Source organism: Mus pahari, chromosome 14, assembly GCF_900095145.1.
Source record: "Mus pahari chromosome 14, PAHARI_EIJ_v1.1, whole genome shotgun sequence".
Taxonomy (NCBI): Eukaryota; Metazoa; Chordata; class Mammalia; order Rodentia; family Muridae; genus Mus; species Mus pahari.
The window spans coordinates 83449856-83467111 of NC_034603.1; the positions used below are offsets into that span (position 1 = coordinate 83449856).

General features: G+C 54.1%; 1 protein-coding gene across 7 annotated transcripts; it reads right to left on the bottom strand.

Annotated features, from left to right (window-relative positions):
• Positions 1-295: 295 nt before the first annotated feature.
• On the bottom strand, positions 296-16725 carry Exoc7 (exocyst complex component 7). 7 transcript variants are annotated; one of them, XM_029545884.1, is made up of 21 exons: positions 16607-16725; positions 16388-16453; positions 14869-15053; positions 14586-14691; positions 12245-12467; positions 11292-11459; positions 8698-8790; positions 7859-7927; positions 6648-6793; positions 6276-6428; positions 5862-5960; positions 5563-5625; positions 5121-5187; positions 4403-4441; positions 3671-3736; positions 2594-2714; positions 2284-2379; positions 1416-1479; positions 1136-1177; positions 700-833; positions 296-476 (listed from the first exon to the last, which is right to left on the bottom strand). In XM_029545884.1, the coding sequence occupies exons 1-21, from the start codon at positions 16664-16666 to the stop codon at positions 374-376; spliced, it is 2163 nt and encodes a 720-aa protein (XP_029401744.1). In that variant the 5' UTR covers positions 16667-16725; the 3' UTR covers positions 296-373. The 7 variants fall into 7 exon arrangements, with proteins under 7 accessions (XP_029401744.1, XP_021069350.1, XP_021069349.1 ...); XM_021213691.2 differs by lacking the exon at positions 7859-7927; XM_021213690.2 differs by lacking the exon at positions 4403-4441.
• Between the last annotated feature and the right edge of the window lie 531 nt (positions 16726-17256).

A 17256-nucleotide genomic window follows, 5' to 3' on the forward strand; every position in this document is an offset into this window, starting at 1 on the left:
GGTCTGCTGGCTGTGATGTGGCCTATTTCTCTTTGAGCCCATTCACATCCGTGGGTGAAGGGATGAAAGCAGACCACGGTGGAGCCTGCCATCCTATTCTTGGTATCCACATGGCTGCTGGCCGGATGCACTCCATCATGAGACCCAAGGCTTGACAGGACCTATGCTCTGGGTGATGCTGGCGTGGCAGATGAAGGCTGCAGGGAAGGCGCAGACACCAGGACTATCTGGGGCGGGGCTCCTGGGTGGGGCACGCAGGTCTCTGTTCTGAAGGACTTCACACTCACCCGGCTCAGAAGTGTGTTACCACTGGTTTATGAGTCCGATGACATGCTAGGCATGCCGGTAGAACTGGGCAGAAACACTGGCAGACTCAAGCAGAGGTGTCGAAAAGGCGATCAATCATGTCGCCCACCTGCTCCACGCGGTACTTGATGTATTTCTCCGGGTTTTTGGTGAAGGGCACGCTGCCATACCTGACCAGGCACCATGATGAGAGGTCAGGGGAGAGCTGTCTCCATCCTCAACCTAGAACACCTCTGACAGGCGCTAGGATGGCATGGGTGGGCGGGCCTGAGTAAAGTCCCAAAGCCCAGGGATGTGCTGTCTACCCCATGACCTCTTTGTGTTTCCCTAAGAAAGAGCACGTGGGCCACCTGGGAAGTGATCTGCAAAGGGCCCCGGAGGAAATGGGCTCACCTGTGCAGAAAGGCCCCATAGGTCTCCTTGACAATGTTTTTCTGAGCCTGTCGAATCTTGTCTCTCTGCTCTGTGTCTGGAATGGCCCAGGCCTTCTGAATCTTGCACAGTTCTTCGAGTCCATCATTGAACCCCTGACCACCACACAGGTAGGAAGGAGGGACCAAGAGACAAAGTTAAGGCTGGGTGTGGGGGTGCACACCTTTAATCCCAGCACTCAGCAAGCAGAGGCAGGCAGACGGATTTCTGTGAGTTCCAGGCCAGCCTGGTCTACAAAGTGAGCTCCAGGATAACCAGGGCTACACAAAGAAACCCTGTCTCAAAAACAAACAAACAAACAAATAAACAAAAACAAACCAAACAAAAAGCGATAAAAACTTTGTGCCTCTGTTGCCACTGCTGCGGCCACCATCCGTGCAGGGAGGACCCGACTCACCTTGAAACGTTCCTTAATCATCTGCCGCTCCTTGTCCCGAAGCTGGAGATCCAGAGGGGAGAAGAAGGCAGCAGAGAAAGCTTTGCTCAGAGCAGAACCACTCTGCCCTCGCCTGCCCCAAGCACCGTGTGCCCCGCCCCAAGCACTGTGTGCCCCGCCCTCTCCCGCTGTCCTCTTGGCCTCCAACATCTCTGCTGCAGAGAGATGCTTGTCCGTCTTTCCTAAGATACAAGTATCCCATCTGCTCCCTACCCATTCCTGGCACAAGCCTGGCCTTTACCTTGACTCCAGGCTGGAACACAGGTAGATTCTTCTCCGAGATGTAGTCAGTCACCTTTAGCCAGCTGCCAGGCAACAGGGGGAGAGGACAGAGAGGGGCAGCTTCAGACAACTGCCTAAAGTCTGCTTGCTTTGCTTTTCAAAGCTCTCAATCTACGGAAGGAACGTGGGGGGGGGGCAGGAATTATCTGGGTCAAGGGTGAGTAAGCAAAACAGCAGGGACGCTCCCCTTGGGGACAGGCAGTGTTTAAGCTGCTCGCTGTGACAATTAAGGACAGGAAGCAGAAGGCGCTCAGTACACTGAACAAATTCTGTCGACCGCAGCTCACATCAATATTGTGGCAAATTAAGATAGAGAAACAGATGGGGAAAGAGGCCAGATAAACAGGAAGGAAGTAGGAGGCGCTCAGAAAGAAACAGGCCGGGGACACTAGAGGACCAGAGAAGTAGCCAGAACCTTTCCAAGCTCAAGGGCTCTCATGACCCCGCCGTTCTCCAGGGCTAAACACTGTTCACATCTCTGACAGGTTCCCTCTTCAGCTATCGTAGCCAGGACACTTGGCAGACCACTCTGCAGAGGCTCTGTGGTCCCTCAGGAGCAGCTCCCAAAGGGAGGCGGGGGAGTGGCGGGGGGGGGGGACGGACAGAACTTCTCTCTCCTCATCCATGAATTAGAGAAAAGAAAAATGCTAGGGACTCAACTCGATGGCAGACACTATACTCAGCCTCTAGAAGGCTCTGGCTTTGAGCCCTATCCTAAAAACAAACTCCAAGGAGAGAGTAACAAATGGGAACAGGCCTTAGCTGGGGACCTCACTCTGAGGGCTGAGAAGGAAGGGCGTGGCCTCGGGATGCTGCTGGCCGCTTACCTGCGCTGGTAGGTCTGGATCTGCTGCTCGATGTGTTCCCGGTAGGAACGCTCAGCAGTCTTTTGGGTCACAGCCACCAGCTGGATCAGCTCGGACCTGGGGGGAGGCAGAAGAGAAAGAGAAAAGAGGGGCCTGGCAGTCTTTGGCCTTGCAGCAGCACCAGGAAGGATGCCTCCTGTGCCAAGCCTTCCTGAGCTCTAAAGTGGGTACGGAACACAGAGAGAAACTGAACACCCAGTCCTAGGAGGGTGCATCCAGCCCTGGAGGGCAGCGGCTGGCACGACTGCCCAGCAGAGCCAAGGCCACTTACTTCTCCAGGGACTTGAGGATGTAGTTGTAGTTGTTGTGTAGGAAGATGGCGCTCAGCGCTGGATCCTCGTACACCTTGGACTTGCTTAGTAAGTTCAGCTGCAGGTTGCCCAAGACTTTGCCTATACAGAAAGATGGGGCTACATCCTCCAAAAGTGTCTGATCCAAATAACCTGACTGTAAAAGTATCTTTTATTCAGCCCGACGTAACTGTCATCTCAGAGGGTCGCTGGCCCTGTCTGCTAACCTAGGCCTAGGTCTGGAAGCTTCTAGCCTCCATACAATCTAATCTAGGCCTCGAATGTTTTCAGCCTCTGGGACGTACTGCTGAGCCGGCTTACCCTTCTTAGTTCTCTCTGAGCTCTGGTTGGCCGCTCAACTCAGCTTTCCTGGCTCAAACTCTACTCCAAGCTGACTGATTCAATCTGGCTTCTCTGGGCTTCTCCTGAATTGCCCTGCCTGGCCTCAAACTAACTCTAGCAATCTGTTCTAATCTTCAGCTTCCTTCTCATTCTTTGGCCCGGTCTATCTTTACCCGTGTCTAGCTTGTTCTCTCTGCAGCCTGTCTCTCTGTCACTGTCCTGGTAAAACTGCCTCTTCCTTCTGTCTGTCTACGATGCTCTCTCTTAAGCAGCCTCCTCTTCCTCTCTCTTCTCAAGAGTTGGGCATATCCTGTTCTGCCAAATCTTTAATTTGCCACTTTGTCTGCCACTCAATTAGACATCACTTTCAAACATGGGTGCTTCCTTCTACAAACTAACTTTAGCCTCATTTTTTAGGATTAAAGGTGTGTACTCAGGACTGAGCCAGACCACGACTAGGGTTTTCCAGTAAATAACACAATCTAGGGGTTCACAGTGTGATCAAATATCCTGCGACACCAGACTTCCAGGGACAGCTAACCAGTTCCTAACAACTGTCCTTGCTCTTCTGACTACCAGGCCGTTGAAGCTCTTCTCAAAGCCCTGGGTCCTGAACCGGAACTAGCCAGGAAGGGGCCAGGAAGAGATGGACAGCATGGAGACAAGGGAGGGAGCCAGGGTAGGTTCTGACCAGGGTCGGGAGACAGGGGACTCACAGATGTAGGTGCTCAGCAGCCGCTTGCTGAACTCGGAGCTGTAGCTGGTGGCCGAAGAGCTGGTTTCTGAGAGAAGGTATACTGTTACTATGGTGACAATGGCCAAGACCCTTGATGGCCCTTCCCACACCCCAGGGGCAGAGCAGGAAATCTCAGGACAGGCCCTGGGCCTCATGGGGGCAGGCAGGACTCAAGTGAGAGCTCAAGCAGAGATAGATGGGCACCTGCAGAGCCACAGAATGCAATGCTGTTAGACTCTTTCTGCGTCCTGGGCAGGCTGTCCTCTACAGTAACGGATTAAGGAACCAGCCCATAGCAGGTAGGCAGTTAAGAGAGGTGCCGGGTACCAACTCCTTCCCAACCTGGTCCCCATACATGATGGTTAGTATCTATTTGCCAACAGCTAGGTTTCTGGATAGGGTCACCCAGTCCGTCTTTCCACCTTCTCCTCACAAACCCCTGCTACACTGCCCCTCCACCCCCCCCAGCATAGGGACCCGCTGATGAGGGGCAGAAGGCTGGGGGGAGGCACTGGGCTAACCCATCAGGGTGCAGCCTGGATAGGCTCAGAGGCAGAAGGTAGCTGCGAAGGGAGCCAGGGAGATGAGGGCATCCTTAAAGAACTCATGCCCCATTGCCCTGCCCCCAGTGGGTCCTGAGGGCTGGTCCCCTGGGAACCTCACCCACTGGATTTTGGAGGGGAGGATGGGGCTGGGGAGCTGCACCGCTTACCTCGGGGGTCTAAAGGAATATTGTATGTGTCCCCAAGAACTACGGAGTGACAGGCAGTGCACACAGAGAGGGAGGAGGGAAACAGAGGAGGGGAAAGATGCAAAGTGCAAAAAACAGGTTAGAAATGGCTGGGCCACCCCAAGCCAAGCAGACCCTCCCCAGAGCAGAGCAGCCAGACATGGACGGCAGCACACACCACGCTGAACTACCTCAAGACCAGGAACCCGGCAAAGTGCAGCCCAGGACAACTGGCAGCTCTTGGTTTCTTGACCCCAAATTAAGAGCAGATGGGCGGGTGGGAGGGGCCGGGGACCTCAGTGCTTGGAATGACCCAGAAGAACACTCTTCCTTATGCGCCAACCCCACAGTTTCCAGTCCCACCAAGGGGTAGTGAGGAGATAGAATGACAGTAGGCAGACAGCACGGGGGCAAGCAGATAAGTATGGAGGCAGGGCAGGGCGGGGCGAGCACTGACAGCCAAAGGAGCAAGCACAGGGTTAGGGCTCATAAGAATGCTAACAAAGCCAGCCCTCCCTCCTCATGTTCATTCCCACAAAGTCCATGGGGCTTAGAGTCCCCCCACCCCAGGCTGGAGGAGACCTCTCACCACACTCTGCCTTCACCCAGAGCTAGTCAGTGCCTCCTAGGGGCCTAACTCCATGTCCCTAGGCAGGAGGGGACAGCAGGCACACGCAAGCCCAGCACAGGTGTGGTGTACCTTGGGAGGCCAGCATGGCACCTGCTGTCTCCTGGAAGTCGAGAAGCTGCTGTAGGAACAGGATGGCCTGGTGGAGAGACACACAAGAGGGTCAGGACGGCCATGGCTTCCCACACGTACCATTTCCGGCCAACAGGGACGTCTTATAGCAGGGGTCTGCACAGTGACAAGAACGACTGGCAATTTCAGGTGTCGTCTCTGGACTCTGGCTGCCTGAGAAGCTGCCCTTTGTCACCAGTGCCTGCTCACGGAGGCCAGGAGCCCTGGGCCAGCAGGGTCCCCACTGTTGGTGTATCCCCCCCGGAACCTGAGCCGGGGGCCTTGCCCATACGCTGACAAAACCGGCCCTCCCTCCTCATGTTCATTCCCACAAAGTCCACGGTGCTCAGAGTCCCCCAGCCCCGCCCCAGGCAGAGTCCAGCAGTGTCTGAGTGGCACCTACGTTGCTTGTGAGCTCATGAACGGTGCCGTCTTTCGGCATGTTGTATTCCTTGTCTGGATCATTCTGTAGGAAAACAAACAAGTCAGCCTCGGGTTCCCTGAGTCCTAATCAGCCTGCTTGTGGCGCCACCTACTGGCACATGGGAAGAAACAGAAGCGCTCCCAGGGGCTCCCCAGGGAACAGGCACAGCAGGCACTGTTCCAAGAGTAAACCTGACTCTCCTGAAGGCCTGCTCTCTGAGGAGTCCCCAGAGCTCAGGGAACAAGCTGGGCTGGGGAAGGGAAAGGGCCTGCGGGCACCTTGATGTTATCAGCAAAGTCTTCTAGAGCTTTGGCCCCAATGGTCTCCATGGAAGTGATGAGGCCCGGCAGCTTGTTCTTTGTGCTGGCTGCTGTGCCCTGAGGAAGGACAGGGCTGACATAGTCATCAGAGTCTGGGGCACTGCCCTCTCACAGCCTCGAGTGTAACTCCTTCTAGGTCCTTCCCAACCCTCAGCGGAGACTGATTTCTGCAGGTGGAGACTAACCACAGCTCTTCCTCTGCTACCTTGTGAGCATCTTGACTTGTCCAAAGCCCCACCCCTTGGGAGCCACTCATAAGAGCTGTAGGTGAGCATGGAATGGTTTCCCAGAAGGGAGCAAAGGGACGCTGTGTGTGTGTGTGTGTGTGTGTGTGTGTGTGTGTGTGTGTAAGAGACCTCCTGGCTCACATACCTGGAGCACCTGGTCAAACTCAGGCTTGGTCTGCTTGAGGTGCCGCAGGATGGGGAAGACAGTGAGCACTGTGGAGAAGTCATGGCGGATGATGGCTTTCCTGGCAGCAGACACAATGTTCTCCCCTTCAAGCATCAGCCCATCCAGGGCATCCTAGAAGAGGGTCAGGGACAGGGACAGAGTTGGTTCCAAGGGACAGTGGGCCACTTTGTGGGGCATGAAGGAAAGCCAGAATGCTGTGAAGGATGGGGGAGGAACCACACCAAGTAGAGTTGAGGGCTTAGGGCAACAACAGGCCTGCCCCACCCTCTAGATTCTGCAGTAACAGTTACATGGGGCAGTGCTCAGAGCAGCGTGGCGGGAGGGGTAGACCTGTATCAAGGAGTCAAAGGTTTTCTTCTGGTGATGCTCAGGGATGATTTCCATCAGCAGCCGGTATTCACTCTGGGCCAGCTTGACAAAGGCGCTGATGCAGTGAATGTAGGCGTCCGTCTCCACATCCAACATGTCGTCTCTCCCTAGGGGGGCAGCAGTGACCCTGAGTGGCTGGCCTGGGAGGAACCACTCACTCTACTGGGGGTATGAGACTCCCCAGCTCCTGGGCTGAGTCCAGACAGGCAGCAAACAGGAAGAGAAGGACTATGCTGACAGGAGCCGTAGAACTATTCTGGCAGACCTGGGAGATCAGGTGCTGACTCCAGACCATGTCCTGGCACCATTTTCAGCTCAGCACAGGCAGCATTTATGTCCCCAGATCAAACACTAGAGGTGGTGGGAGAAAGCACCAAGGAAGGAAAGTTCCTAAACCGACTTCCTGGATAAGGTTGTCTGACCCCAGGTCTGAGGATTCTGAATTGCTTGAAAGAGGGCAGTCTAGGAGAGGCAGGTGGCAGTGTCCATTTTAAGAAGGGAGTCACTGTGGTCCTCCATCTGGGGGTTGTGGTTCCTATGAAGGTCATTGTCAACCTCATTGAGCCCCGAAAGTGTAAGGGAGTGTGGGCGATGGCCTATGAGGCCAGCTGCCGTGTGTGTATAGGAAAGCCCATTCTAGAAGACTGAGCTGGCCAAGTGTGACGTACAACTATGATCCCAGCACTCAACTGGCTGGGCTGTGGTGTGACGACAGAGTTCAAGGCCAGCTTGGAGTACACAGTGAGGCTCTACCTCAACAGAAGAACAATCTGAGAAGACGTAAGTGGACCTCAGTGTCCCCGTGTTGAGCTGTCCCAGGAGGAGGCAGCATCCCACTATTAGGAGATGCAGGCATGCCAGGACAGAACAGTCTGGTTTTATATGGCATGGACAGGCTCCAAGAAGTGGGAGATCCAGGTTCCTTGACCTCGGAGGAGCCACCTGCCCTCCTGCCTGCCTTCCAAGCTCAAGCTGCAGCTGCTGCTCTGGCCAGGCCCCAGGAGCCAAGCGTGTGTTCCCATCTCACGAGAGGCAAGGAGACCTGGGCCCGAAGGAGCCTGGAGCAGGAGCGAGGCCACAGGCCAGGCCCATCCTTAGAGTAGAGCAGGCTATCCTGGGAACCGCTGTGAAGGCAGTGCCCGGCTCCCCTGGGGCTGGGCTACGGTACTCACCAGCCAGTGGCCCGTGCTTGTCGTTCAGGGCCTCCGACAGGTGCTTAACTCGGAAATCATGCTCGTGACCTAGCAAGACGTTGGCCGCACAAACACAAGCAGCATTTATCCAGGGCCAGGCAGCTGCCCCTTGGGTACGGGGAAGAAGCCCTTGATCTCCAGGAGCGGAGCGTGAAGTGGGGTTAGGGAGGGGGCACTGAGGAGGGCTCTGAGCCACTCCACCTCCTCAAAGCCCACTGGGAACAGCCGTTTCAAGCCTGACTCTCAGGGAGCCTCAGGACCATGCCTGGCTGTGTGTTTCCTGACCCAGAGAGACCAAGAGAAGGTGCATGGCCCCAGGGTGACAGAATGAAAATGTCACTGCTGAGGGAATGAGGACAGCCTTCTTTGTAAGGGGCTGGGTCCACCAGTCAGTGGCTCTGGCTGTCCCTTTCTTGACAGGAGAGGAGGGACATGTTTCTCAGGCAGCCCGTCCCCTTAGCTACCTGAAGTACTCTTTCTACAGAGGCAGGGAGCCAGAAGGACCTGGCAACTTGGTCCTGCCCTGCTGATCTGGGCGTGAAAGGGCTGCCCCAAGACAGTGTTCTCTGAACTGACACAGGACACAAGGACAGGGACAGGGAGAAGGAGCCTTAGGAAGGGCAGAGCCAGGCAGGATCAGACCAGGGCCATGAAACTTGTCCTCGGCCCTGCTGAGGCCTGAGGGGTACCAGGGATGTTTTCCACTCCCACCCAGCCCGTAGGATCTGTCCCATGGCCCTCCTGGGGGAGGCTCTGCCCTGCCTGATGAGTGAGCGACAGACACACAGTGGAAGAGGGGGGGAGCACAGGGTGATTACCTTCCAGAGGAATGAGGTTAGAGCCCCCCTTTTTCCCATCTAGACCATGCTGGGAATACTGTTTCAGAAGGTTCTGAGCCTTACGGATCGTCCCTGTCACCAGAGCCACACAGAGAGGAGAGAGGAAGACCTAGGGAGTGAGTGAGAGAGAACAGCAGCCGCCCTCCTCCTGCCCCGCCCACCCTCCACCTGCCACACCCGCCCAACCGCTCCCACCCTTGCCTGCCCGCCTGCCCAACAGCAAGCATGCCCCTTATTGCCTCTGCCAGCAGGCTCTGCCAGCGCCACCAGACACACTTGAGGATGGAGAGAAGAAAAGGTATTCAAACAACCCTGGGCTCTACACTGTCCCTCAGGTCTGGATCTGAGTCACTTTAAGAGGGACAGAGGTGATAAAAATAAGATGCACCAAGACCCACTAGGAAGAGCAGAAAGTTCTCCTGAGTGCTACTGATGGTACACTTGCTGGGGCAGGCGGGGAGCTAAGAGAAAGCTCTCACACTGAAGGGAGGGACAGGGCAACCTGAGAACTCCCTGGAAAGCAACTTAGACTCCAGGCTGGGTTCTCTGAGCATGCTCAGTGTTGGGACATAAGCCAAACAGCAGTCGGGGGCAGGCAGCCCCTCAGGGTTGGAAGGGGGGTGTCTAAGCTTCCTGGGGAGCTGTAACCAAGGTGGAGGCTCCCACACCCTGGAAGGCAGAGCCCACACAGCAATGGTAACAAGCTGAAAAGCTAGAGAGGAGCCAACAGGAGTCACCACCTGCAAGGTGGGCCGCAGTAAAGACGACATGCTCTTGCCATGGGGGAAAAAGGACAGTTAGTAGCACAAGTGAGTACAAATGAAATCCTGGCAGCCGGCCTTCCGGACAGCCAGCGCCTGCAGTGAGACACCTTGGAGCCCACAACGTGGGGACATAAGCAGCATTTCAGCCACAGGGCAGCTTCAAGTTAGCAAAATGTACTGGGGAGGTGCGTCATCCAGGAGCTTAACCGCACCACTTTCCAGGAGGTTCCCCCACCATACCCAACTCCAGCAAGGCTCCTGTCCCCATAGTACCCAGCAGATGAGGAGGGTGGCGTGGGCTTCAGCTGGCTCATCTCTCTTTGCACCACACTGGAATTAGCTACCGGGAACTTTTGGCAGGCCAGCTCACATCTGCTTCCCTCCATGTCCCCTCTTCTGTGAGCACCTTAGTAATGAGTCAGATTCCTGCTGCTCACAACCTACCCAGGAGCAGACAGGCTGTGCGCTCACCTGGAACCTAACCAGCACACTGGCTGGTAGGACATGGGCATGCTGACCTGGCAGCAACCAAGGCCATCAGACACCCAATTATAAGGGCAGATGCTGGGGTCAGTGCCTCATCACCAATGGGGCTGTCCTCGGAGCAGGAACAGATGTCCCAAGGGCCTGACTCTGTCATCCTCACCTCGGTTTTAAACCCACTCCCTCCTGCCAATTCCTAAAACCCTATAAAATGACAGGGACCTCAGCCAAGGTGCTCTGCCTCTCCACAACAAGGACAGATTAAGTTCTCACTGAGCTTTCAGATCGCTCCTACTGAAAGGCTTGGTCCTGCAGGGTCAGTGGAGACTGGGGAGGGGCAAAGAGGCTTCTGGAGCCTCCAGTAAGCTGGTCAAGGACCAGCAAGAAGAGAGCAGAGAGCAGCTGAGGCCCTGCAGCCTCATGGACACAGCTCCTTCCCACACAAGGAAGGCACAGAGGCGGACTGGCCAGCCATGCAGGCAGATATAGCCCAGCAGGGAGGGTTAGTAGAGTCACTGTTCATAGCACGCTCTCTAGTGAGGAATCCGGGACGCTCTTTGAAGGACAGAAGACAATGCAATTCCTGCTGGAGCCACTAAGCCCTGAAGGCAGCCTCCCTGGGCCACATCTCCAAACCTTGGGTGACTTGGCTGCTCTCTGAAGGGCCTGGGTGGGTTGGGACTGGAAAAGGGGGGTGTGAGTTGCTCAAGGCCTGTTGCTAGCAGAGTGTGTCCCCTAGGCGTGCCTGAGCAGCAGCTGGAAGCCCACTGACTTTCTCTCCTGGCACTACTGCAGTCACCCCAATCCTAGAGTATCCTGTCTCTCCTGAGGCAGAGGACTGCCAGGCCAACAGACTGGATGTGAGGTGAGGAGGGGTGGACGACGGCTGCTTCTGACACACGGCAGTCTCACTGCCCACAAGTGCCCGCCTCTCAGCCTTGTTGACACTTATGCTGTTCTGACTTCTGGAAGGCTAGAGTGCCTGCTGCTTCTTACCCAGTGGGAACACACAGCGAGGGCAGGAGATCTAGGGAGGCTCTGACCTATGGCCTCTGCCACCCTGCCTCAGAGACAATTAAGCATACAAGTGGCCCTGGCCCTCCATCCCCAGCTTATAGAAATCACCCAGCTGCTGGGTGTAAGAGCTTCTCTATGGGGCCTTGCTGGGCAGGGGACACTTGCTCTCTCTCCTGTGTCCCTGTGAGTGGGACACAGTTTATAGGCATCCAGGAGGCTGATGGCTCACCCCAGAGTGGACCAAGCCGACCCAGACCGCAGGGATCCCTGGATCTGCTGGTTACTTAGCCCGGTAAGGTGGGTGCTCACCTGGCCGCTTGATGGGCTTCTTGGTGGGCGTGTCTTTCCTCTTATTGGGGATGGCGGGGGAGTAGGGAACCCCAGAGGAGGAACTGCTTTTGCGAAAATGCTCCTTCAGACCCTTGATGGAGCGGTCCAGCTGGCTGGAGCGGATCTGGTAGTAGACATTCATGAAGTCTGGAGAGATAGCGAGGAAGGTAGACCATCAGGGCCCCTTCGCCCTCGTCCCTGCTCCAGCCGCTCTTGTGGCCTCATCTCAAACCGAGCAAAATCTCAGCGGGCGAAGCCATCCTCCAACACGGTGAGCACTGGCTTTGTTGTTTCGTCAGGTTGGGGGTTCAAAGCCAGGACTTCCTGTGTGCTGGGCAACCACTCTTCCACAGAACTAGACCACCCAACCTACCAACTCACACTTCTCTTCTGTTCTCCGTTCGTTTTTGTTGTTCTGAGTTCTGTTGTTGTTCCATGTGTGGGGTGTGAGGAGTATGTCTAGGTGTGTGTTGTTTTCAGACAACTTGAGTTCAGCTCCCTGTACCCACGGCAGATGGCTCACAGGCACCTATAACTCCTGTTCCAGGATATGACTCTATCTCTCATCTGGCCTCTTTGGGCAGGTGCATGCATGTGACATGTACTCCATACACACACACACACACACACACACACACACACACAACATACGTGTAAATAAAAGGAAAATAAATCTAAATCAAAAATAAAGGCAACACCTGGATTTAACTTTGTCAAAAGCGGTGATCAGTGGCTGACAGTGAACACCCCTAAGCCCAGTACTCGGGAGGCAAAGGCATCATCTCCGAGTTCGTGGCCAGCCTGGTTTACATACAGAGTTCTAGGACAGCCAGAGCTTTATAGTGAGGTCCTGTCTTTAAAAAGAGAAAAAGGGTTGGGGTGTGGGAGGGGAGGAAGAACTGCCATTCTTCCGACAGAGGGAGCCCTCTCACCTTGGTTCCGACCGTATTCCACCAGCCAGCGGGAGATGCGGACCACATCTTTGAGCACGCTCTCAGGCAGATGCTCCAGGACCACATCCTCCTGGACCTCCAGTTCGTCATCAGCACTGACGAGATCCAGGATGAGCACAGGGGAGACCACCTTGCTGTGCCGGGTCATCAGACTGCGGAACTCCGACTCCAGTGACTCCTTCCCTCGCTCAAACAGCAGCTTCTGCAAGGATAGGAGGGGCCAGGTTGCTGCTGCAGAGGGGGTCCCGTGGCCCCTCGTCCTCTCCTGCCCTCAGACCTCCATGGGCCACAGCAGCTCCTCCTTTATCCCACAGAGAAAACATTGGAAACCTGACTCGGTCATTTCTTTCCCTTCTGTTTCTCAAGACAGATGGTCATTGCAAGTGTGATAGCGCATATCCTTAATCCTACAACTGGAGAAGCAGAGGCAGGTGGGTCTCTGAGTTCGAGACCTGCCATGACAACACAGTGAGACCCTGCCCCCAAAACAAACAAAAAAACCACTTGATGCTCACAGGCCAGACTTGGCTTAACAAGCATTATTGTTTTTTTTTCATTGTCACTGTTAATTTGCGTGCTTGTCAGAAACGAATTTGAAAAAGAAAAAAGTAGGTAAGTTGGTGTCCTGGCTAGTTTTACGTCAACTTGACACAAGCTAAAGGCATCTGAGAGGAAGGAGCTTCCATTGAGACAATGCTCCATGAGATCCAGCTGTAGGAACTTTTTTTAAACTAGTGATTCATTGATGGCAGAGGTCCCAGTCCACTGTAGGTGGAGCCATCCCCTGGGCTGGAGGTCCTGGGTTCTATAAGAAAGCAGGCTGAGCAAGCCATAGGGAGCAAGCTAGTAAGCAGCATCCCTCCGTGGCTTCTGCATCAGCTCCTGCCTCCAGGTTCCTGCCTTGTTTGAGTTCCTGTCTTGACCTCCTTCAAAGATGGATAATGATGTGGAAGTGTACGCAAAATAAACCCTTCCCTCCCCATCTTGCTTTGGTCACCATGTTTCAGCCCAAGAATAGAAACCCTCATTAAGACAGTTGGATTATTACAAGTTAGTGTCAAGTGTTATCAACAAGAAAGTGAAAAAAAAAATGACTTAGAAAATATTTACAAATCATGCATGGAAAACAGACAAAGATTCATACAGCAGAGTATTCACGGTGGGCAAGCAGCAGAAACAACCCAAGTTATCCTTGTGTGATAAATGGCTGGACACGTCTGAGATCACAGCTCAAGGGTTCCGTGGGTTTGGTGTCTGCTGCCATGCCTGAGGTACCGAGTTTGATCTTAGCGAATGACTGCCACAGGGAAGGAGAGAGGCAAGTCCTGTGAGTTGTCCTTTAGAGCACATGTGTGCTCACAACACAAATGGAATGAAGGAATAACTTTCTCTTTATTTAATTAAAAAATTTATTTATTTGTATTTTATGTGCATTAGTGTTTCGCCTGAATGTATGTCTGTGTGCCGGTGTGAGATCTTGAAGTGACAGACAGTTATGAGCTGACATATAGCGCTGGGATTTGACCTGGCACCACTGTAGAAGGACGTTTAGATGCTGGAGGGCTGGCACTCGGTGTCAAATGGGTGCAGAGCTTGAGTTCGGGGAAATGAGAGGTTCTGGAGATGGACAGGGACTAGTGGGAAAACTGTGAGATGCGTCTATGACATCCAAATTTGACTCATGCAAAGGGTCATAGTGGGGACAACTGCCGTTTTGGTTTTGTTTTTCAAGCCCTTTCTGGCCTGAAATATGATATGTGGCTCAGTTTGGCCTCACATATGCAGCCATCCTCCTGCCTCTGCCTCTCAGGTACCAAGAGTGCAGGTGCTTGCCCGCTGTCATACCTGATTGAAATGGTTGATTTTATACGATTTATGTGTTTGTTTTGTTTTACAGCTTTGAGACAGGTTTTTTTGTTTTGTTTTGTTTTGTTTTGTTTTGTTTTTTTCAAGACAGGGTTTCTCTGTATAGCCCTAGCTGTCCTGGAACTCACTTTGTAGACCAGGCTGGCCTCAAACTCAGAAATCCGCCTGCCTCTGCCTCCCGAGTACTGGGATTAAAGGCGTGCGCCACCACTGCCCGGCATATCTTCCTTTTCTATATGTTTGCTTAACATTTTTGGGATACGGTGTCACTACATAACCCAGGCTAGTCTGGAATACCACATATCCCAGACTGGCCTCAAACTCACAAGTTCTAGGCCTGGGCCACCACACCTGGCTTCTACATACTTCTTTAAACTGTCACATGTCCCTCGTGAGACCGGGACAGGGCCTGATGTCCGTCTGTCTGTCTCACGCTAATCTATAGGTTTCTTACCACTTTGTTGAGCTCTGGGCTGTCTGGGCTGTTGTCCTGAAAATACTCCACAGCCTTCTGGATCTTGGCCATACTTCCCAGGTATTCTTCCAGCCGACCTGTGGGGCTGGGAAAGAGAAAGCTGGGTCAGCCTTGGAGGGCGGGGGTTAACTAGACAGACTACGGCCACGGTCTGCAGGAGAGGAAGAGACCGCGCACAGGGGCTGCACACTCACACGTTTCACTTGGCTCCATGGGTCCAGGAGACGTCGGTTACGTGAGCAGAGCTCTGCATGTAACTCACCCCTCTCGGATGATCTTCTCCGTGTCGCTGGCTACGTGGTAGTAGCTGATAACATGGTCCAGGCAGGATAACGTCTTTTCCACATTCTCCTGAAGCCTCTGCAGGTTCTCGGTCTGCTTGTGCACGGGGATGATAGAATTCTCCAGCTTCATGAGTCGGCTCTCAAAGGACGACAGGATAGACACCTGTGGGGGGGGGGGGGAACGCCTCTGGCTCACGGCTCTCAGGGCTGTCCTGGGAATACTCAGACATTTCCTGAACTTTCCTGGTTTTCTAGACAATGCACTGCAACACATACGACCTGTTTGCTACTACTACATCCCTAGCCTGCTAGGCGGCTCAACATCAACTGGTTTGAAAGTTCATCTGATTCTTCCATCAAATTGTCATCCCCAGGGAGATGGAGAGATGGCTCTATTCTTGCAGAGGACGTGTACTGAGTTCCCAGCACGCACATCAGCCGGCTTGCAACTGACTGCCTGTAACTCCAATTCCACAGGATATGGCAGCCTCTTCTGACCTCTGCAGGCACTGCCCATTTGGGGTGCACATACACGCATGCAAACACTCATACACATGCAATACATTCCCTTATTTACAAAAAGAGATAATCATGTAGGAGAGATGGCTCAGCAGTTAAGAACACGAGCTGCTCTTCCGAAGTCCTGAGTTCAATTCCCAGCAACCACATGGTGGTTAATAATCATCTATAATGAGATCTAGTGCCCTCTTCTGGCACATGGCCATACATACAACCAAAACACTATACATAATAAATAAATCTTTAAAAAAAAAAAAAATCACCTCGGGATAGCTTCCTTTCTAGCTACCCTTGAAAGCCAAATCTCAATTTCTGTTCTCTCTGAAGTTTTCCTAGACTGAACAGAAAGTAGCTTCACCCAGGATAGTTGCAAATATATTACTGTTACCTCAAAAAATAAACAGCCAATCTCTTTCCCTAACGGTAAATCTCATTCAATAAGTATTTTATTATTGTGTAAACACAAATGCAAGCACTTGTAAAGCATCTACCGTATACCAGACAGTGGGAAACATGCTCAGGCTCCTTCACAGACACCCTGCGAGGCTGACATTGTCTGCTCTATCAGGTAAATGAACCATAACTCAAGCCCTACCACCAGGAACCACATAAGTAAGCTGTGGGACATGGGGTAGATGTAAGACGCATTAACTCTGAGATGGTTCTGTTCCCAGAGCCCCTCGTGACTTCGCTGCCTCGCATCGCTTGAATTTGACAATGACACGGGGCCAGTACCAGACCATGTACACGATATCACTAAATGCTTGCAGAAGGACAGACAGGAACAGGTATAGGCCAGCGGTATCCTCGGTGACGGGTGGAAACTGGGGAGCGGAGATACCCATCGCCGCAAGAGATGCCCACTGTTGACTGCCCACGCTGGAGTCCCTGGACTCAGGCGCAGGACACGTCCGTCACACGCCCCTCCTCTGGGGCTCGGGAGCCTGGCCGCAGCCTCCCAGCTGAGGGGCTACTCACCATGTTCTTAGTGAGCTGGTCGCTCTTCTCCAGGCTGTCTCGGATAAACGACAGCGTCTCCTCCTCCTGCGAGGGGCAGAGAGGAGGACATCACCACAAGCCGATGGTGAAAGGCGACCACCAGCACCCAGCACCACGGCCTACGCCTAACCCCATCTCCCCTTCCACCCCGGTTCGATGCCCCTGAGCGCCCTTCCTTCACTTTCTCCCCAGCGTCACCTGCTTTAGTTTGTCCTCGATCTCCCGCCGCCGGGCGGAAGCCTCCTGCGGGGGAATCATCGCAGCGGACGGCGCTGTCCCCACTCCCCGCTGCCTTAGCTCCAAACCCTGCTCGGCTTCCGTCCCTGTCACGCCTACTTCCTCCCTCGGCCCCGCCCCCGGACGCTCCGGCGGCGCCCTGTTGGGAGTGGCAGGCGGAAGTGTGTGCCTGCCCCAGCTCGCGAATGGGCCGCGGATCGACGCCAGCTTGAATGTGGCTGGGAGAGACGCTCACCTGCGGCATACGTGGATCCTTCCTCGTAGCCCGGGGCTGGTTGGCTCGCTCCTTTGAGAGACAGCCCCTTGCTGGGAGTGCTGGCCCACATCTTCACTCTTCTCACACTGGGAGACTGAGGCAGGAGGCCATTCACGAGTTCGAAGCCAGTTCGGATCACATAGTAAATTCCAGGCTAGCCTAGGCTACAGAGTCAGACTCGGTCTCCAAACCAAAAATTAAGCAAACCAACAATACACCCGACTTCTTTTTGAGACCGTTTTGGCTGCTCTGGAATAGGTTATGTAGACTTCTGCCTACCGTGGGCTGGATTAAAGAAAGGTGTGCTCTGCCAAGCCCAGCAGGGCGGTGGCGGAAGGCAGGAGGCACAGGCTGG